Source organism: Capra hircus, chromosome 9 (genome assembly GCF_001704415.2).
Source record: "Capra hircus breed San Clemente chromosome 9, ASM170441v1, whole genome shotgun sequence".
Classification (NCBI taxonomy): Eukaryota; Metazoa; Chordata; class Mammalia; order Artiodactyla; family Bovidae; genus Capra; species Capra hircus.
Genome location: NC_030816.1, coordinates 13,628,409 through 13,651,746, shown reverse-complemented (window position 1 = coordinate 13,651,746; position 23,338 = coordinate 13,628,409). Strand labels below are relative to the sequence as shown.

The 23,338-nt window shown below is 40.5% G+C and overlaps 1 protein-coding gene across 2 annotated transcripts in view; it reads left to right on the top strand.

Annotated features, from left to right (window-relative positions):
• The window catches only part of NKAIN2 (Na+/K+ transporting ATPase interacting 2), a 1,184,738-nt gene that overhangs the window by 1,138,916 nt on the left and 22,484 nt on the right, over window positions 1-23,338 (top strand). For both annotated transcript variants that reach the window (XR_001296049.2, XM_005684494.3), the window contains exon 5: window positions 19,166-19,226. Coding sequence is in view for 1 of the 2 variants with exons in the window: in XM_005684494.3 (XP_005684551.1) it covers window positions 19,166-19,226 (61 nt within the window). In the remaining variant the exon portion in view is untranslated. The remainder of the gene's footprint in view (window positions 1-19,165; window positions 19,227-23,338) is intronic.

Below are 23,338 nucleotides of genomic sequence, written 5' to 3'. Positions count from 1 at the left end.
GCTTCAATCTTACATTCATCTTGAGCACTGACTAACATCTTAGCTAAGATAACCCTGTGAGGAGCCAAGCTGTTATCAGTCAAAGTCACTGCAATAGGCAGGGTCAGAACACTGTTGACACTGATTTAATTAAAATAAAGATTTTTTTTTTAACTTTTACCATCCTGAACATTTCCATCTTCTTAGAAAGATCAAGCTGCTGAAATACAGAAAGTATCCAAAGACTCAGGGTCAAGAGAACCAAAAAAGAAATCGGAAGTTGTCTAGCCCACCAAGATGCAGTAACCAACTCAGAAGTGTCCTGCTTTCTATGCCAGCTTCAATTCTCTGCTGCTTTTAACTAAAGCTGGCATCTCTGGCAAGAAAGAAAAATCAGATCTCTCCCCTGAGTCCATTCGCAGTTTGCTTTGGGGGAATTTTTTTCTGAGATGATATGCAGAAATTTCTGTTTACAATCGGACCACCCTGTGAGAAATGATTAAACCTAACTTTTCTTTGGTTGTTCATGAATGCTCCACGGATATATTTGCCTAACTCTGGAACCTATATTTCTACCCAATAGTGTAGCACAGGATTTTCTCTGAGAATGCCAGTGCCCTGGGGTTTACTGCACATAGTATGTGTATGTTCAGTCGCTCAGTCGTGTCTGACTCTTGGTGGCCCAACAGACTGCAGCCTGCAGGCTCCTCTGCCCATGGGATTTAGCATGGTGCTTGATTTTTACTGAACATTATACCTGAGACATTACTGGGGTTGAAATAGAGCTGCAATTCTAGGACAGAAGAACTGAGAAAAGGAAGTAGATTAATTCACCTCTCTTTTTCAACCACCCTCCACTCAGTATACCCCCTTAGAGTGGAAAAAGGAATCAGAGCTATAGAACGGTAGTGAAAAAAGTACATCATCCCTTCAGGCCTCTTATCTACCCGATTCAAGCAGTGTGTGATGTTAGTGTGTGTCTGTTTCCCTTACCTCCCAAATAATACAAGTTCTTGAGGGTGTAGCTGTGCATTTTATTTCTATGATAGCCTCATATTCCTTTGCACTTGTACTTTAAAAAAGCCTGAACTATGCTTTTACACAACATAACTTTTAAACATCTATTATACCATATTGGAGAAGGAAATGGCAACCCACTCCAGTGTTCTTGCCTGGAGAATCCCAGGGATGAGGGAGCCTGGTGGGCTGCTGTCTATGGGGTCGCACAGAGTCGGACACAACTGAAGTGACTTAGCATTATACCATATATTCTAACAGATAAAACTGTGTTTTTCAAAAAATTTCTCCAACAAGAGCTAGAGTACCAAAATTCAAATTATAGGAACATTGTATTAACAATTATTCATGTTATGTTTGTGCCCAGTATTTTTCTGTTACTTTCAGTTCAGTTCTGTTCAGTCGTTCAGTCATGAATGACTCTTTGTGACCCCATGGACTGCACCACACCAGGCTGCCCTGTCCATTGCTAACTTCCGGAGCTTACGTAAACTCCTGTCCATCAAGTCAGGTGATGCCATCCAGCCATCTCATCTTCTGTTGTCCCCTTTTCCTCCAGCCTTCAATCTTTCCTAGCATCAAAGACTTTTCCGAGTCAGTTCTTCTCATCAGGTGGCCAAAGTATTGGAGTTTCAATTTCAGCATCAGTCCTTCCAATGAATATTCAAGACTGATGTCCTTTAGGATTGACTGGTTGGATCTCCTTGCAGTCCAAGGGACTTTAGAAAATTTAGGAGTTTCCTTCTTTCTACTGCTGGGTTCTATATTTCATCTTTATCACAGTTTATTTCATCTTACATGTAGATAGGCAACTTAGGTTAGAGGCTTAAGTGTTTAGTCTATTAATTGTGATTAAGAAATAGAAATAGTTCATTTGAGCCTGATATTTTTACCTCTGTAAAATAAAATGTAATCAATGAAATATATTACCATGCAATCAGATTTTCTAATTGCCTAAGGATTTAAATATAATAAAATGTCTTCCCTTTACTTTGGGTTTTTAAGAAATAAATGTTAAAGACCAGGGTGAAAGTAATGCTTTTTGATACTTATTTATGCTTACTTTCCTAACTAGCTGCATTTCAAGGGACACACCTTCGTACATAAAACAAGCATTCCAAAAACACATAATGCCAAGAAGAATGCAGTTTTTAGGGTCCTAGCAGGAAATGGCAGTGTAGAATAGTGGTCAAGAACATGTATTCTAGAGCCAGCCTGCCCAGATTAAAATCCCAGCCCCACAGCTTGATAGCAGGTGATTTCAAAGCAGTCATTTAACTTCTCTATAACCCCAAATCCTCATCTAGAAAGAGAATATAATTATACCTACACCTCATAAGAAGACTGCGAGGAATAAAAGACTTTGTGTATGAGCATAGTAAAATGCTAATTTTATTATTTTCTAATTCTCTCAGATTGAATATGTTCATCAGAGATGAGGAACAGCAAAGTCTACCTGCTTTTCCGGGAGCTGTAAGATGGAGTGTCATATACTGGAATGATGAAGTTGCAAATAGTTGGGAATCAGCTATCTGAACAAGGGGATTTAGAAGGAAGCAAACTTAGTCACAAACAAATTCTAGATGGGGACTTAAGAATTGGAGGGGGAAATTAGGTGTAGAAAAAATCTTAGACTTGTCTGAATTTTAGAAAATTGATCTGCAGAAGCAGATGGGGACCAATTTTAGAACTGAGTCAACCTTCATAAAAGACCATGAAAACCAATGGAGTGCCATCACTTAGTATTTCTTGCTCTCTTAAGACCCACATTCATATACACACGCATATGCACACACGCACAGCAACAACATTCAGTAGTAAGGTTTCAACAATTTTTTTAAGTCATTAAGGTAAAGTGAGAAGAAGAATATCATCAAGCTCCACTTTTCTGGGAGACCTGATAATGACAGCATCTTTAAGGAAAGAAAAAAGCAGACAGCTCTCTCTCCCTTTGAGCTGATGCTGTGGCTATGAAGAGCATGGTCCTTTGTGCATTCTCAAGTATAGTAAATAATATAATGGAATGAAAAACATATTTTCCCAGATTAGGGGCAAGAAAAACAAGTCAGTACAAATATTAATATGCTGAATTTAAGAAACAAAAGCATGGTTCTTACAGCATTTGGATCATGATTTGTAAATACTAATTTTTTTAAAAAATCCTTACATGGGGGCCATTCTCAGCAGTCTTTTTTTTTTTTCATATCTTTACAAACTTATCAAATTCTTTTTTCCCCTCTTTTGTTTTCTCTCCCCTTATTTCTTTAATGGAGTCATCAATGCTGTACTCTCTTTGATAATTTTTGACAAGTGTATAATGAGAAAACTTTAATGACATAATAATTAGAGGGAGAAAATAAGAACCTGTAATACAGATAAAATTAGTTTTATAAGAAACTAACAGGAAAACTCCAAGCTCAGAAATATGAATGATAATTTACTAAGAAAGAATAAATATTGTTTAAGGACTTGTAAAATTTGCGTGAAATAAATATTCTAATGCTTATGTTAAAACTTCAATTTTAGAAGTTGAAAATCAAAAACATAAATAACATTTTTATGAAAACATAAAAATCTCTAAAGTAGCTGACAGTTCTCAACTTGTGCATCCTTAAAGTTAAAAAAGGTAGGAAGCAGAAACAGAAACCACTTGAGACAATCAATACATCTGGGAACATAAAAGAAATAAAAAGACCTCCTTCCTTCTCAAGGAGGATGGTTGAATAGAATCTGAGTCTGATGAACATCTAGAGATGATGTGAATGATTAAAGCATAGAATATTTCTCCTAGGAACTCAAAGTACATTCATAGTTATGACTTTTTTTATCTTCATATTGACTTGTAACCTATACAAAACATAACTTCTTGTCACTATTTAATCAGGAAACCCTAAAGTATAATTATTTGACTAAGCACAAGATACAGAATTGGAACTAAATGGAAATAGAAACTAGCTAATTTTTGAGCGCTAAGTACTAGGCATGATGCTTATTCATTTGCCAATAAAAGCCTTCCATCTAATGGAATCAACTTGTTCTTCAGGATTAAAAGGTAATCCAAACTTCTACTCCTAACACAATGTATTCAGAAGTATCACTGGGAGAATCTTGGGGTCTTTCTCGACACCTTTACTTCACTCTTTTAGCTGAATTCTCAATTGTCTCCTTATATCTCATCTTTGTACATTGTCACCTTGATTCCTTTAATTCCCCCAAAGACTGCTAATGTAAGAATGCATAACAAAACTTCACTGAAGTTTAGGGTATAATCAGATACTAAGAAGATGATCACATTGCACAAACATACCAAAAAGTAAAGACAAAATTTGGGTACTAACAATATATATTCTTGAAGAATCCACAGTTTGTTCTCTCTGCTAATTATTTCCAGAGAACCAACCAGACCACTTCCATTCAGCCAAGCTCCTACCCTGCAATGACCCAGCAATTCCACTAGTTGGTATCACTTCAAGATAAAGGAAAATACAGCTTCACAAAATTATCTGTAGAAAATGTTTAGGATAGCTTAATTCATAGCACCCCAAATCTGGAGACAACTAGAGTTTCCCTCAACAGATTAATAGATAGGTAAATTGGAGTATCATGGGAGATTTTTGCTATAATGGCAATCCATTCATTTTGACATTGGGATGAGAGCAAAAATAATACAAACAGAGATTTGAAAAGTTCAACCTATTATTACTGCTCTGGGAACATGCCACATCAGTTTGCACAAGCCAGATTTCCCTGATAGATGATTAAATATGTGAGACCACAAGTAAGTGGTACATTTGTCCTCATCACCTCAACTAATAATCAGCCAACCCTGAAGAAAAGAGCTGCCTAGATGATTGACAATCAACTACAGATGCAAGCGTGAACTCAACCAAGTCTAGCAAAAGAACTGCCCATCTGAACTCAGCCCAAATTGCCAAACCACAGGACAATGGGCAAAAAATGAATGGTTGCTGTTTCAAACCCTAAATTTTGGGGTGGTTTGTTATGTAGCTAAAGTTAACTAACTGATATATGAATATTCATATGAGCGAATGCCAGTTGAAAATAAAACAGATTAAATTACAGATGCATGCAGTATCTTGGGATTAATCTCAAAAATAGCATGCTCAATGGAAGAAGCCATACACAAAGCAGTATGATTCTGCTTTGTGTATGAAGGCTCCACAAAATTATTATATGGTTGCACGTGTGCTTAGCTGCTCAGTCATGTCTGACTCTTTGCAATCCCATGGACTATAGTCCACCAGGTTCCTCTGTCCATGGGATTCTTCAGGCAAGATTACTGGAGTGGGTAGCTATTCTCTTCTCCAGGGAATTGTCCTGACTCAGGGACCAAACCCAGGTCTACCGCATTGTAGGCACATTCTTTACTATCTGAGCCACCAGGGAAGCCCCATTATATGGTCACTAAATTCCAAACAGTGGTTGCCCAGTAAGTGAGGTTGGGAATGGGAGAAATGATGATAAGAAAGGGGCAAGAGGGAACTTCCTGGGATCAGAAACATATTCTTGGGTGGTCTTGAGAATCCTCATAGCCGAGTTTAAGAGTTAATAGGCGAAAAAAAAAAAAAAGAACTACAATAAGATGAATGAAGTTGTATAATAAAGGTATTTAACAGGGTGCTATATGAGTACAGAGCAGGAAGTACCTATCTGTGCCTTCTGACATTTAGGAAACACTTCTCTGAAAAGTAGTCTTGAAGTAACCCATGCTGCACATAGACACTCACTATATGGTGTTAAATTTTATTTCTTGGCTAGAGAAATGCCATATTTAAAAGCATGAAGGTATCAGACATACTGTTTGATAGATGGGGGTAACTGCTTGGACATTTAATATGAAAAGGTAAAGGGAAGCCGTAAGAGTTGGTGCTGGAAGGATAAGCTTGAACCAAACCAGGCAATTTCTTGCATGTCTGGTATTGATTCTTTATCATATGAGCAAGGAAAGCCACTGATTAGATTTTCAGACTCTTAGAACCATATGGCCACTATGACTATTCACGTGACACTTGCTTTGTTCACCAGCAGTAAACTGATGGTAATTAGTGGCTCACCAATAAATTCTAATATAAGAAGCCCACTCTGGTGTGTAGAAAGTGAATGTCACTCAGTCATGTCCAACTTTTTGTGACCCCACGGACTGTACAGTATAGTCCATGGAATTCTCAGGCCAGAGTACTGAGTGGGTAGCCTTTCCCTTCCCCAGGGGATCTTCCCAACCCAGGGATTGAACCCAGGTCTCCCACATTGCAGGTAGATTCTTTACCAGCTGAGCCACAAGGGAAGCCCAACAATACTGGAGTGGGTAGCCTATCCCTTCTCCAGAGGATCTTCCTGACCCAGGAATCGAACTGGGGTCTCCTGCATTGTAGGCAGATTCTTTACCAACTGAGCTACCAGGGAAGCCCCAGTGTGTAGAAGCATCTATAAACAATTCTGAGGACTAGAAAATCATGATGAGTTGGAACTACTGAAAAAGAGCTGAAATAGTAATTAAATGAGTGGGAGGAACATTCCAGTTCTCCTACATACCCCAGACTCCCCATGAGTGGCATTAACTCTTCTGTGGTTTCTCTGGTAGCTGAGCCAGTTTTTTTCTTGCTGATTTCCACCCTCCATTAGTCCAAAGCTCAATATTATCCTCTATGTTCAAATTTCCAACTTGGAAAAGTAGGTGAACTTAATTTTAGGATTTGTCTGCATATGAATTCACTCAGAGCTTTAGAATCTTATGTTCCCCTTGTGTGAGAGGAGTCAGTTTTGCCTACTGGGTAAATTAACAATACCAGGTAAGAGTGACAAACACAGTATTTCAGGTTTATAGACCTGGGTTCAAGTCCTCTCCTTACCATCTCTTAATCTTGAAGCATCATTTAATTTCCCCCAGGCCTCAGCTTTCTCTTTGTAAATTACGGGTAATGATGGAAAATCTCTCATTGGTTCTGGAAAGAACAGATAAGACAATAGCTATAAAGATGTGAACATATGCCCAGAATATAGTGAACACTTCAACAGTGTTAGCTATTGCTGTGAATTGTAATCACTAGCCTTTCCTTTTCTATCTCCCAGGACATGACAGGCTCGTTAGATGATTGGTTGTTTGAAATTTAAACACTGAAAAATGAAGACGTAAAACACACTAATACAGTTGCCATTTTTCCTAGTTTATATATTCCCAAGTGGTAACAATTGTATTACCATTAATTAATGAAGCCCTTCTATTCTGAAGGATCATCTTCAGTATCTTTCACCCTCATACTGGCCACATGTTCTGCAGAAAGAAGGTAATCTAGGATTTATGTTGAAGAAGGTAACTCAGATAGAAAGGAAGAGAGGAACAGTGAAGAACACCAATCATAGCCAAGTTCTGACTCTGAAGTTATTCAATCCAACTAGATTACTCTGCTAGCCAAGGAAGAGCTGACGGGTCTTTTAAATGACACTTTAATTCAGTTTTGTGCTTTTTAAAATTGCTTTGGGAAGAACTGGTCTTCAAATTTGTGTCTTCCACAATCCACATCTTATTCCCCTTGGGGGTTCTTTTTCTGTTACTACCTTCATTCCCATTCATCTTCCTCAGCCACATGTTACAGCAAGTACTCTGCTTCAAAAGCAAGCTTCATTGAATGCTACATAAAATACCTTTTCATAAAGCATAAAGCTTATTCCCACAGATGTCATGGTCAAGCCACTGATTGCTCTAAGCTTCCTATTTAACCATTTTTCAAAACCTTAAAAAATACATCTAAGTTTACTGTAACATTCTGAAGCAACTTTTCTCTCTAGCTGGTATGCCGTTTCCTTTTTTTTTTTTTTCTTTTTTAGTACAATGAGAGCACTCTTCTTGTTCATATTATTTTTATACAATGTTGATCAGTAATTTTTAATATAATAGTGAGAGTGTCATTTAACACTTTTTCTGATACTCATTATCTTCCAAAAGAAGAAACGATTCATGAAAAGTCAAAGTTGGACATTAACCCTTTCTCACCTCCTACCACATAACTGGTCAGCCTGGGCTGAAACTCTGGACTATGAGAGGACAGTCTGTGCCTCCGAGCCATGGGGACTTTCCAGCTGGCTCAACAGAGAGGTCAAGCTTATAGTGTGCCCAGTGCGATTTTTTTTTTTTTTGCCCAGTGAGATTTATGCTGCTGCTGCTGCTAAGTCATCTCAGTCGTGTCGGATTCTGTGTGACCCATAGACAGCAGCCCACCAGTCTTCACCGTCCCTGGGATTTTCCAGGCAAGAGTACTGGAGTGGGTTGCCATTGCCTTCTCCATGAGAATTATGAGTCCTAGCTATATTTCTTGACTCAGCTCCTGATTCTGTAAAGAAACAGTTCAATGGAAATCAACTTCTAGACTGGAAGATGATAACTGGTCAATTCTAGAAAGGTCTCTTGTGAAGTCCAATCTCCTGAGTATTCTCAGATGAAATTGGAAGGAATGACTTCTGCCTAAGCAGAGGCCTTTTGCCAACACGTATGCAGTGATCTTGTTGTAAGGATCTTAGATTCTCCTAGAAATGTGAACCAGACAGAATCTTAGAGACCAAGGATAATGTCTTATTCACCACCCCCCAAATATTAAATAGCCTACAGTACTTCATCACAGCTACTTTAACACAGAGAAACAGATTATTTACTAAAGTAAGGGGCAGAGGTGCTCACTTTGCTCTTTGTTAAATGTTAATTATACAGAAATGTTATGTTACAGAAAACATATGAACGGGCCTACCGTTTCCAAATTTTCATTTCTCAACAGTGATAATTTATTCACTAAATACTTTTAAAATCTCTGACAGGAAGTGATAACAGAGATCATGTCGTTTTCAGTGATGGTCCCAGAAAACAGTCCACCATCAAATTACACAGAAAATTCTCTGTCCTCCTCCTTCTCCTCACAATGTTCACAGACACCTTTCTATGAGCCAGAACGTTTACTAATCATCTCTCACCCCACTGTCTCGCTTCACAGGGTGGGTACAATTCTGTCGAGTATCTCTCTTCAGCTGTGGTACCAGCATCAAACATTGTCAGTGTTCTGACTGATGAGACCAGAAGGAAGTAGGGCTATTCACCTCCTTTGTTTTACACAGGAGGTGTAAAACATGCTTTGTTTGTAAAAACACTTTGTTTACACAGTATTCGCTTCCTCTAGCCAAGGACCACACCACTAGTTTAGGAACGCTGCATCCAATTACAGAATTTGATCACTAGGTCATTGTTGTTCTTGCTCAAGAATTTTAAAATGACATACAGACTAAGACTTAAGGTGGGACACCTGAAGCATGCTACTGAAACTGCCCTCCAATTCTAAGCTGATGTCTTCATCACGGTTCTTTTCAGAGTCCGGGTCTTTAACCAGATACAGATCCAGGGTATAGTCTTCATGTACATCCTATACATTTACATATATATATTCTCATGATGTCATCTTATTCACGATTTCTTGAAATATCGTGGTATGATGTGTGCTGAAGCCCCAAGTACGTTATATATTCTGCATTTCCCTTATGTTCTAACCTAGCACCTCTGGAAAAGAAATGTTGATTTAGTTTGAGCACCTTTTTTAAACAAACAGGTCATTTTTGCAACTACTATTTCAGTACAATTCTCCTAGTCTCCTCAGAAGAATCTGGCCTTGTACTCCCACTGTCATCTCTGGAACAGCCCACTTCCTTCAGTGACACACACTGAACACCTTTATCCTTGTCTGCTAATGCTGACAGAAACTAAGATAAGCTCATTTATGTTTACATATGTCTAACTTTTTGTACAATTAATTTTGCTTTGCTGCTGCTGCTGCTAAGTCACTTCAGTCGTGTCCAACTCTGTGCGACCCCATATACTGCAGCCCACCAGGCTCCCCCATCCCTGGGATTCTCTAGGCAAGAATACTGGAGTGGGTTGCCATTTCCTTCTCCAATACATGAAAGTGAAAAGTCAAAGTGAAGTCGCTCAGTCGTGTCCGACTCTTAGCGACCCCATGGACTGCAGCCTACCAGGCTCCTCCATCCACGGGATTGTCCAGGCAAGAGTACTGGAGTAGGGTGCCGTTGGTAGGTTACCTCTGAGCAAAAAAAAAATGATGCCGTTTGTACCATTTGCTCACAAAAGCATTATGTACTTCTTTTGTTCAAAGTTGCCTCTGGGCAGTGTCGATGTTTTATGTTTTATAGGGCACTGCAACACTGCACTTTCTCAAATGCTTCACTGTGAATAAATCAGGGTCCCTATTACATGTGACATGTATACAATCTTAAACTTAGTTTTATTATCAAAATAGTAGAGGGTTACTGATAGCCTTTCGCATTTTCCAATCATTTTCTTTTTTAAAAAATTGAGATACAACTGACACATAACATTGCATTAGTTTTAGGTGTATAATATAATGCCAGTTATTTTCAGTGAACAGTTTTGGTTACAAACGCCTACTGTGGGTCCTCTTTCAAAAACTAAAGGTGTGCGGTGGCAGTTCTACTGCACCAGACCAGCCATTTCTTTGATCGCCTCCCACCTGGCAGATGGGCTTCCCTGTAGGCTCCATAGTAAAGAATCTGCCTCCGATGCAGAAGACGCAGGTTCGATCCCCGGGTTGGGAAGATCCCCTGGAGAAGGGAATGGCCACCCACTCCAGTATTCTTGCCTGCTGCTGCTGCTGCTGCTGCTGCTAAGTCACTTCAGTTGTGTCCGACTCTGTGCAACCCCGTCGACGGCAGCCAACCAGGATCCTTCTTGCCCAGAGAGTTGCATAAACAGAGGAGCCTGACGAACTACAGTCCGCGGGATCGCAAAGAGACGGCCACGACTGAGTGACCAACACGCAACACACGCCTAGCAGATACACAGAATGCATGAACTACTGCTCTCAATACAGTTTTTAAACTACTGTGATACTTAAACTTTGAGAGAGGTTATTAGCCATGATGACATTTGAGTTTTATTAGTGGTCTTTTACCCTGCCTGAGAATCTCCTGCTCTTCCAACTTTACTAATACATTAGACTCATTTGAACTCGGGTAACCTTTTGGTAACATTGGCCTGAAGAAATCTACCAGTCTCCAGAGGCCAATTTAGAACAGGAGTTATTGGTTAAGCCAGCGTTGGCATTTGGTTCAGTCCATTTCCTAGCCTTAAGTAGATAATGCAAGTTTGCATGTATGTCTACTTTTATTTAATCTTTTAAAAAGTGTTTAATACAGTCATGCTTGGTGTTGCGGCACAATACCTAAAGGCTGGTATTAAGATATGTTTCTGATCCTCTGGAAAGCTTTTCTGACTCAGTGGGCTGTGAACTTTCACAATAGCCCTAAAGGCAATCCTCTGTGAGTTACTGTAGGTTGGTAACTGCACCTGGATTATCTGTAGCAAAGAAAATTTGCAGTGTGCTGCTTAACAGCACAACCACTGGAATAGTTTAAGATAAGAATAATCTGGTGGACAGCTGAAACGGTACACCAGTCCACATAAAAAATATTTCATACGAAAGACCTTTATTAATGACACTGGTATTAATTATATCATATTAGAATACTTGGCTAAAGTAATCTCAAAATACCTAAATGGAATAACATGCAAAGAAGTAAAATGATTTGCAACTTAAAGGTATATTTTGTGAGGGGATAATATCCTTCGGTTCAAAGTCATGTTTGAACCAAAAGCATGGGCTTATAACATCTGCGTTATAATTCAGAACAAAAATAGATGATCTAATTTAAATGAAACACAGAACTAGTCGAGAATGAGATAACTGCAAATATAAAAAAAAAAATAGTGTTTGCTACCCCCATCTCCACACCCAGTCTAAAAAATGAGTGTTGAATAATAATTACATATTATATCAGTATAAATAACTATTGTGAACTTCTATGTTGATCTAAGAGATCAGAATTAAAATGTGTCATTGTAATTAAGAAAACAAGTACATCCACCTTGTTTAAATACATTTATAAATTTAGAAATTATAATACAAAAGGTCTTTTAACATAAATGACAGTTACCTGAATGTAGTGTTTTTAAATTAATCTTTTTGTGAAATAATTGTAGAGAATACCTAGAAAATAGTGGTGAAATATTGCAAAATAATAGTGAAATACATAATGCAATTCTATGAAATAATATAGAGAGGTCCTGTGTACCCTTTAGTCCAATAGTAATGATTGGGATGCTGATGTTGGTACAGTCAAGGATCCCTCCTGTTGCCTTTTTATGGTCACATCCATTCCCTGTGACACGCCACCTTCCTCAGTCCTGGCAATCACTAATTTGTTTTCCATTTCTCTGATTTTGTCACATCAAGAATGTTATTTATATGGAATCACACAGGATATAACTTTTGGAGTTGGCTTTATCATTCAGCTAAATTCTATGAAAATTTATACAGGTCGAGGCATGTATCACTAGTCCCTTTCCTGTGCCGCTGAGTAGTATTCCATAATACAGGCATGCCAATTCATTCTATGAAGCACATCGGGATTGCATCCAGGTTGGGATTATCATGGGTAAAGCTGCTATATGCTTTCGTGTACAGCTTATTGTGTGAACACATCTTCCTTTCTCTGGCATAAACGGCCAGGAGTATGTTGCTGGGTTATCCTGTAGTTGCATTTTAGTTTTTTTAAGAAAACTTCAAACTGTTTTCCAAAGTAGCTATACATAAATATTTCCATTTTCCTTCTTCCAAGATTTCTATAGTTGGTTTTCTAAATTTTGACCATCGTGTATCTTGGTATGAATTTCTATGGGTTTTTCCTATTTGGGCTTCAATCAGCTTCTTGACTATGTAAGTCCAATTTGGGAAATTTTCAGTCACTATTTCTTCGAGCACTTTTTCAGTAGGGCTCTTTTTTTTCTTTCCTTTCAGAACTCCAATGATACAAATGTTAGATTTCTTTTTTAACAGTCTCATGGCTGTATGAGGCTGTGTCCATTTTTTTTAGTCTACTGTTTTTCTCTCTTGTTTTCACATTGGGTAATTTCTATTGTTCTATCTTCAAGCTCACTTTTTCAGTTCTGTCTCCTCCATTCTGCAGCTGAGCTTAATTTTGGATATTTCTTTTTTTTCAGTTCTATATTTTCAATCTGGGTCTTCTTTACATCTTCTATTTCTTTGCTGACACTTTTTTTTTCCCATTCAAGTGTGTTCATAATTTCTTGTTCAAGCATTTTCTTTTTTTGCTCTAAAATGTCTGCCAGATAATTCTAACATTTCTGTCACACTATGTTAGCTTCACACTATGTTAGCTTCCATCCGTCGCCTGTTTTCATTCATGTTGAGAATGTTATCCTTATTGCTATAGTGAGGAATTTTGGACTGAAACATGGGCATTTGGGTACTACATTATGAGACTGTATCTTTCTTTCTTAAACCTTCTGATTAGCTGGTTTTCTCTGGTGCTACTTTGGCAGGAGAAGGAGAGATACCAACCTACTCATTACTTCTGAGTAGGAGTTAGAAGTCCAGCTTCCCCACTCAAACTGAACTGAAACTCAAGAGAGGAAGGGCTTCTCATTAAGGCTTGGAGATAGTGGAAGCTCCTTTCCACTCAGCCTTCACTGGTACCTCCATAGCTAGGAGGGGTTGGAGGGCCTTGTTACTGATCCCAGTTGGCTTCATCTGACACCATGGGCCAGGGGATTGACCTCCCTGCTGCTGGGCATTGGTGAAAGACCTGTTACCCACTAAGCGCCTCTGACAAGGCACTGTTGGGAAGCGAGGGGTGCTCCTTACTCCAGAGAGAGGCTAGAAGTCCAAACTCCCTCTGTGATCTCTGCAGACACTACAGAGGGGGATTTCCTCCTTCCTGGAAGAGATGAAAGTCCAGGCTCCCTTTCTGACTTAGATATCACAGCCTAGACAGAGGCGAGGACTTGGCTCCACACTCTTTGCTGCTGTGGTTGGGCGGTGGGGCTATAGTTTTTTCTGTGTTGTTAGTTAAAGAGGGGCTATTTAGTTCAGTTCAGTTCAGTTCAGTCGCTCAGTTAGTTCAACTCTTTGTGACCCCAAAAATTATTGTCTTTAATTTTTTTTGTCTTGCTAGGCTTTCCCTTCCCTGGTCCTTTGGTCAGACAGCAGGCCTCTGTTGCGGCTTTTTTCCTATGTGTGTCCGTTGGCATTTCTGGGCTGTGGGCTTCTTCAGCTCCAAGCATGGTATACAGCAGGAAATTCACTCCCATGTCCTTCCTTGGGTCCCAAGATTCCTGGTCAGTCTGCCTTCTTTCCGCCTCTCAGAGCCTTCCTACATGTGTTTTATTTATATATATGGCTTCCCAGTGGCTCAATGGAAAAGAATCTGCCTGCCAGTGTGGGAGCCACAGGAGACATGGTTTCAGTTCCTGGGCCAGAAAGATCCCCTGGAGGAGGATCCGCTATTCCTGCCTGGGGCACTCCATGGACAGAGGAGCCTTGCAGACTACAGTCCATGGGGTCACAAACAGTTGGACGTTGACTGAGTGACTAAGCGCACACACATATATAATGTCCAGGGTTTTCAGCTCTACTTGAGGGGAGGGTTAGGAAAAAGTACATCTAGTACAACTTCCTGAAAAAAAAAAAAGTTCAAAAGATAATATTTGAAACACTAAAGTTGTTACATTGTCAATTATTACAATTAAATCTTTTTAAATACTTACCAAAGATTTTAGTTTCTACTTACCTATTAGCTTCTAAGTGAATTGCTGGGACAGAGAGTCATAATTTGGTTTGTTGATACAAAAAAGAATTTTAATCTGATTTAGTTATAAAGTATCATTTCCTTTCAGCCAGTAATGGTATCAAGATGATATGTAATTCCCTATAAGGTGAATTAGAAGTGAACAAATCATATTAGATGTGTCAAGGTGAAAAGATGAATAAAAATAAAAAGATTTAGGCTTAGCTCTGCTCTGCATGCCAAAGACTAAGACAGCTGTAATATTTTGATTTTCTACAAGAGGATGATTATATGTTTGCCTAGCATTAATACAGTATGACCAGTATCTAGCCATTGTTATTCCAGCCATCTTTATGTAAGGAACAAAATAAAATAATTTTATTTTAATTCCAGGTATTCAGACCTACTATGACAATGTTGGTCACTGTCTCTTGCTTTGGGCACCATCACTCCCCTTCATATGACCCAGACTCCTCGGAAGTGGGGCCATCTTGCTCCTCCCTGAATGAAATCCACATCATCCCACAGGCTGTCTGAGTTCTGCTGGGAAGGTGTTCTCACCTTTCCTCTGGTTATTCCCTCTCAAAGCTCCCTCTCCCATTTCTCAAGATTTATCTCCAAAAACGCCAGCCTGTCACTTACAATCTACCCAGGGGATGGATTCCTAGTTCTTCGGGGAGGCAACACTTCCGTTCAGTCTTAAAGGATGAGTCAGAACTACTCAAAGGTGCAGGACTGAGTGAGGAAGAAAGGGAGCAGGTGCAGAGCGGCCAGGCACTTTGTTGGCAGAAGGGGTTAATGAGTTAAAGAGCAGAGGGCAACCATCTGATGTATGTCAGCAAACTGCCAACAGCTTCATACTGGTGTCAGTTCTGAGACAAGGAGTGGTGAGAAGTGAGGCCATAAAGGGACCAACATATCACATTAGCAAGGATTTGTATTTCACAAAAAAATTTATACATTTTTGGTTGAAGACAGGGCGCTCCTTAAGTGTATTGTGTAGAAAATGACACAGAATTGCAATTTGATTCATACTCAAAGCCTTCTGATTATAGCCCTAATCTGCCTTCACAGCTTTTATTTCCCTTGTTTTAACATGAGGTCCACACACACCCATCAGATGAAAGGACTGGCTCTTCCTTGAACACAGCTGTAAGTTCCCCGCTTGATGAACTCACTCAGGCAAAGCAAGGCCCGTTTTACCACTCCTCTGCAAAAATACGTATGATGCTCTTCCAAAGGCAGTTGTGAGGATTTAATGAGCTAACCGCAAAAGCAGGCAGTTTACTGTTTGTCAGTTAGGAGACAATCAATTTTCTTCCTTCCTCCTGACACTTATCCTAATCTACTTTGAATTACAATTATATGTGTATCCCTGCCACAAGACTGCAAGATCCTTTAGACTGGGCCTATAACAGCGGCTCTAACGAGGGGCAGTTTTGCCTTTGAAGGATGTATGGTAAGGTCTGGAGACATTTTGTACTTAGTCGCTCAGTCGTATCCGACTCTTTGCGACCCCATGAACTACCTCCAGGCTCCTCTATCCATGGGACTTTCCAGGCAAGAATACTGGAGTGGGTTGCCAGTTCCTTCTCCAAGATATTCTGGATTATCTCAATTGTCAGACTGTCTTGATCATAGGGTGTTAGTAGTTATACATCCTATAAGGTACAACGGAGCCCACAGAAAAAGAATCACTCAACCCAAAACGTCAGTGGTGCCAAGGTTGGGAAACCCAGCCAGGTTCATCTTTGTGGCCCGAGCACAGTTAACAGAGTTGCATGTTATAGAAAGTATTCAGAGCTGTAAGAAATCCTTTGAAACTGCTCTTCAGAAGGTAAATTTATAAATTGCTGCGAGGGAGTGAAAATTAAATTAGAAATTTATTCAGTGTAGGAAAATTGAAAGGTAACAGAGGTTTATGAATCTTGACTAATTTGGGGGAAACTCATTTCCATTTGTATTTAGAGGTGACCAATTTAAAAGCTGAAGTTCTCTTAATCAGCAAGCTTTTGTAATGAAATGCAGCAGGATTTACTTTTATATCAAAGTCGCTCCCCTGATAGTTAAAGAATGCAACTGAATACAATTAAAAGCTCACTGGTAAGCACAATACAGTGCCACGGCTGCATCCTGGGAGAGAAATACTCTTAATAATCTAGATTCTAGTGACACTTTAATGAGAAGTTTAAACTCACTGGCCCTGAATCTCAGAATTCATCTGTGCTCTTTACCTAGATTTTCATTTCAAAGTAATTAAGTGATGAGTGAAAATCAAGAGAAAAGCTTGTGATTGGGAAAAAATGCTGCCTGTAGTATTCTAACCTGAAGAGAGGAACTATGGATGAATCTACAGCATTAGCCACAGTGGTAACACCTTCCCGCAGAGGAAGAAGAGGAGACACAAGCAGAACCCAGGGGATCTAACCAAACCCACAGCTTCTTTGCCTCGCAAGGGTCAGATCCGGCACCCGCGACAAAACACCAGTGGGCCTGGGTCACTCAGTGATGAGGGCATTTTCATGGGTCCTGGTAGATAAAAAATTTAAAAGTGTTAGTATAATCTGTTTTCCCCACTATCCGTGAAAATGCTCAAATCACTGTGTGATTTTGCTTGGTCATATCAAAATCCTTGCTGAAGCCAAACAGGACAACTGGTTTTTTTAACAGTACCTAGCACTTGAAAAGTAAATCTCATAAAAACAGTAACTCTGATGATTCCATTATATAAGGAAATAGTTCTTATTATCACAATTTTATTGCCAATATCCACAAAGAGAAAAATGGTTATTTGGTAACTTTTCTAACACATTTTTTAAAAACCTAAGGGCTGACGTAACATCAGTGGTATGTTATCTGCACTATATGCCAAGTAGCTTCAGTCGTGTCCAACTCTTTGCAACCCTATGGACTGTAGCCCACCGGTTCCCTCTGTCCATGGGATTCTCCAGGCATGAGTACTAGAGTGGGTTGCCATGCCCTCGTCCAGGGGATCTTTCCAATCCAGAAATCAGACCTGTGTCTCTTACGTCTCCTGCACTGTCAGGCAGGTTCTTTACCACTAGCACCATCTGGGAAGCCCCAATATGCTTTCTATCTATTACTATGTGTAACAGTTTAGATAACCCACTTGGTGTGGGAGGGCAGAGGGGCTCCACTGTTCCTCTCATTCAGGATCTGAAAACAGAAGCTGGTAAAGAATATTCTGCACAAGTTTTCCTTACCCACTTCTCACTCTTAAGCAGGGTCACTGCTTCTGTGCTGGGAAAACCACCGCTTTATCTCATGCCAGTTCTCTTTGAAAAAGAACTAGACTCTGCCAGAACATGCTTTCCTTCTCAAATTAAAATCAGAGATTTTCTAAAGTTCCTTTGAACTGGACCTCTATCTCCAAATAGTTCCCATTAAATCTCTCAGTGTACCCTCTGACTTAAACTGTTTCACTCGTGTCTTCCAGAAATATTGCAATCTGTCAGATAATAGAAAAACAAGTTCATTAGACTTCTCACAGCAGCAACTCTCTGCTCTGTACCTTAGCTTCCTAATTGAAGATGGTAGCCTTTTTCCCAAGGTTCCCTTCCCCGATGCCAAATACTCAGCGGATCAATGCCTGTCTGAAATGTCATTGTGAATAATGTTCATCACTATCTTGAGCATATGCTTTTTAGGATTTCTCCAGACTGGATTATTTGGAGGGAAAAAAATTTCCACAAATCAGGAAATTAGTTTCCTTCCTTCCACCAGTGCTCATTATTGGACTCAATAATTATATGAAGGAATACAAAACTATGACATCTGAGGGGCTATACATCAAGAGCTTTGCTGTGCTCCTTCACAGACACTTGTTTCAGTGAGCAAAGGCTTCCCTGACGACAGGGACCTCTGCCACGTTTCGGTAAAGACGCTCTGATGTGTGCGATCCCAGTTCAGAGCACACTGGTTATCTACCCTGTTGCTCTTCTGTAGCACGTCATCTTGATTATACCTGGTATGCTGTGTTCCTGGTCTTGGTTCCTGAAACTGGTCTTAACAAGTTTTACTTACAAAGTGTTCATGCAACTTTCCATGGAATCTCCTCAATATTTTTCCCTTGAAACATTTTTCTGCTAGTCAGCAGGAATCCAATTTTAGAATCTTAGGCTCTGGGCTAATGAAAAGTGAATTAGAAGTTGATTGGCACAAATGCAAATGTTAATCCATTAATGAATGGCCATAGTTCTTTTTCAAGACCTAAAATAATTTGTTGTAGATTGCCTGGCAATTAACAAATCTCATACGTAACTGCAGAACAAAGGAAAACAGAGTAATGTAATTATTTGTAAGGCACATTATACGAATCAAAACTCCACACTGGAATCTGGAACCAGTCTGATGAACCATTTTGGAACACCAAATCTAGTCAAAACTGCCTGCCTTTGAAAGGCCATTCCCCCAGTGAGGTCCAGGACTGTTGCCTTTGCCTCATGTCTAAAGCATCTTTATTTTGTTTCAGCTGGCAGGGTTCATCTACGCCTGTTATGTTGTGAAATGTATAACTGAAGAAGAGGACAGCTGTAAGTATAAAAGCTCTATCCTGTTTCTTTCAAGTTCAGAGCATCGTCTGTACTGCCTCTTACCTAGACTATCTGCTTGTCAGACAATATCCCTTAACGCACCGTTAGAACCAGGGACTAAGCCCTTTGCACACATCAGGCTAAAATGTTTTTCATGAAAGTATCCACCATACAGATAACTAATGGGTGTCACCCAGGACTACAAATCACTACAATCAACAATTTGCAGTAAGTTTCAAAAATTCTCACAAGAACCAACTTCAGATTAAATCAAGAAATCATGAAACCAAATATTGATAGTTCCTTTTTGTTCCTGTGTGCATGCTAAGTTGCTTCAGTCGTGCCCAACTCTCTGCGATCCTATGAATTTAGCCCACCAGGCTCCTCTGTCCATGGGGATTCTCCAGGCAAGAACACTGGAGTGGGTTGCCATGCCCTCCTCCAGGGGATCTTCCCGACCCAGGGATGGAAGCCACACCTCTTATGTCTCCTGCACCGGCAGGCAGGTTCCTTACCACTAGCACCACCTGCGAAGCCCAGTTTTGTTGTTATAATTTGATACAAATGGCAAGAATGTTACCTCAGAGTCTCAGCATTTAGCACTACTGCTTAATCCAAAGTATAGACCTCAGGGCCGTCTCACAAGCCTTGAAGCGGCTCCACTGTCCTCTACTCTTCTGAAAATCGGCAGATAGAAAGTTTCACTCTTCCTCGCCCCCACTAAGGATCTGAAAGAGGAGGACGGGAAGAAGCCCTTCCGGGATCTCTGGGTACTTGCGCATACAGCTATATTTACTCTGAGGAAAAATCAGAGGTGGGGATCATTTTTCTTGGTTTTCAAACATGTTCATAATGACTGGGGTATTGAGACAGTGGGGGGAAAGATGATAATCCACTGCTCTGTTACAGGATGATCCAAGGAAAATGCTCAGAGAAATATGCGTTTCTGCTTCACTTTCCAATCATACTAGAAAGGAGGAGGCTGTATCAGATGTTTCATTTAGAGAACACAGGTTTTCAATCATACTTGCACGCTATGTAAAATCAGGACTACACAGTGTATAGTTTATAGTATGCTGTGTGCAAAAGGAAATGATAGTCATTTACAAATAAGCATTTACAAAATACTCCTCAACGTGTGAAGCGCTGTGTCGGTCTCTGGATGTTTTTAGAGGAGTGATATGCAGTCTTTTCCCTCTAAGAATTAAGGATTCTGTAGGGGAAAAAAACATGTGAACAAATAAGTGTAATAAAACTCTGTACAGTACATAGTGTGGGGAGATAAGAATAGGAATCAGGAATGGTTTCATAGAGAAGAGTTCTCTTGAGTTTCATCTTGGAAAATAAATTAGTATTTGCTGGGTAGCCAATGTGGGAGTAAGGTGATCCCAGGCAAAAGGTGAAAAAGCATCAAGACAGATCACAGCCTGCCAAGCCGGGGCAGAGGAGCCGGGATAATATGACTGAATTACACCCTATGCTAGAAGTGGGCACCCAGAGATGACTGGAAGCAGATGAGACAGCATAAAAAATGGTTATAACAAAGAAAGGAGTCTGCACTTGATTTTGCTTTGCATGATGGCAAATCAATTGGCAGTTAATAGAAAGAGAATGACATAATCAGAAACGCAAATATATGCAAACAAAACATTATGAAGCAAAGACTTGGATGAATGGATCAAAATTAAGGAAAGGGAGACAAATTAGGACACCATGACAAGGACTGAGATGAGAAGATGAGGGTCTGGCCTACGACCAGTGATGGAGAGGGAAAGGATATGTATGTTATTAAACATAAATACTCAATGATGGGTTAAAAAGAGATTGATGGATTTCCGGGTTTCTGACATGAATGAACAGGTAGATGGAAATGTCAGTTGAGGAAACTAGAACAGGAATCCCAGGGAACTCTTTTAGGGAATTCGTCCCTAAGTCAAAGTTTTAGTCAAAACCATATAAATGAAAGGGGGTGTGAAGTTACAAGTATCTTTTGGAAGACAAGGCGTACCTTTAAAATGTCTGAAAAACTTTTCCATAATGCTTATTCTTTATATATATTTTGACCACAGCTCCTTATTTTAACCACAACTCACAACTTCTTGTCTTTATTGGAATATAATTGCTTTACAATGTTGTATTAGTTTCTGCTGTACAATGAAGTGAATCAGCTGTGTGTGTGTGTGTGTGTGTGTGTGTGTGTGTGTCTGACTCCCCCCTACATCCCACCATACGGGTCACCACACGGCATCGAGCTGAGCTGTCTGCCCTATACAGTTTTACACATGGCAGCATACACACATAAATCCAATCTCCCAATTCAGACCCCCACTGCACCCACCCATTCATTCTGTCTGTGTCTCTATTCCCCCTTTGCAAACAAGTTCATCAGAACCATTTCTCTAGATTCCACATAGAACCATTAGTACACAATATTTGTTTTTCTTTCTGATTTACTTCACTCAACTTAAGCGCCTATATTAATCTAAAATGCAAGCAGCCTTATCATAGATAATTTTTCTACTTGTGGTCTTTTTGCTTAGTAAGATATAAACTACTTTGTTTTATATTCAAGTAGTCTCATGTTTATCTTGGACATTCATGCGACCGCTGAAGTCCTGAGATATGAGGCAACTTTAACGTATATATAAACAGAGAAGGAATCTGTGTGTGACTGTCCTTACCTGCTATGGATTTGTGATGAAGCACCCTAAAGGGAGTGTAGGGCAGGAGGAGGTGCCAGCTCCCTAACTGCCAGATTAGTTAAGTCTCCATTCCTAAAGGTCTCAGAAGGGACAGAGGACAGTTTGGGTTCTGTAGCTGCGCTGGGACCGTACTGTACAGATAAGAGCCTAACCATGCACCTGGGAGACTGCAGTGTCCGTGACGTCAGGAGGATACTGACCAGTCTGCCCCCGGTTTTAATATCTGAGGCTCAGCAGCAATTGCAGCCAGCCAGCCTCAGAAGCACCAACCTAGAGGGAGCTGCGGTGAGGGTTCAGGCTCCACAACCGAAGACTCAAGACTCCACAATATAGAATAAACCTTTGCTGAACGAAAGGGAGTCACTGCAGGCACATCAAACGCTGAAGATTTTCTTCCTTATTTCTCCTTTTAAACGATATCCCATGCACTTCTCTAGCGGCCAGTTTGGTAAGTATTTATCGAGACACTTTAATGCAAAGTTGTTGTCATTTCCCCAATGAGAACCTAGGGCCTTGAAGCTGACATCTCTGACCCTTCAGCGATCTAAGCTGGAGCCACAGCCTGGCAGGACAGCTGGCGGTGCAAACTCACAGGACACCACTGCCATCTGCTGAGCCTGCCGGGGGATGACGACCGCCCTTGGAGCAAAGATTTCAAATAGGAAGATGTGGCACTTCCGCCCCCGTGGATCAGCCCCCTAGGGCTGCAGTGACAAAAGCGTAACAGACGGGGCGGCTTAACCAGCAGATCCCCATGATCTCACAGTTCTGGAGGCTAGAAGTCCAAGTTCAAGGTGTTGGCAGGCTTGGTTTCCCCTGAAGGCTCTCTCCTTGGCTTCCGGAAGGCTGAATTCTCGCATCGTTCTCACGTGCCCCCTTTTCTCTGTGCGTATGCCCATGTCTCTTCCTAGGCTTTAAGGGCACCGGTTTTATCAAATGAGGGCCACACGTCCTTACGGCCTCTTTAACCTTGTGATGTGATAGTCGCTTAGTCATGTCCGACTTTCTGTGACCCGTGGACAGTAGCCTGCCAGGCTCCTCTTTAACCTTAATTACCTCTTTGAAGGCCCCTCTCCAAATACAATCCACCTAGGGGGTTCAGCCTTTAAAAGATAAATCTGGAAGGGGACACCATTCAGTCCCGAACATACCATGTCTAAAGATTAAACACATACACACAGAGGCACACAGCGTGAGGCTATTTGAAAACATCTACTGGGGAGAGAGTGGGGCTAGCTTCCACTCACTGGAGCCTCAAAGGCCTGCGCGTAAGAGGCTCCAGGCCTAACAGCGGCCTCCCCGCCCCTGGCTCGCCGCCAGCAGGCAGCGGTCCTGGTTAGCATCCCCCGCCGGGGGGGGGGGGGGGGGCGGTTAGGGGCGATCTGCCTTCAGATGAGAAGCTCCTGGCCA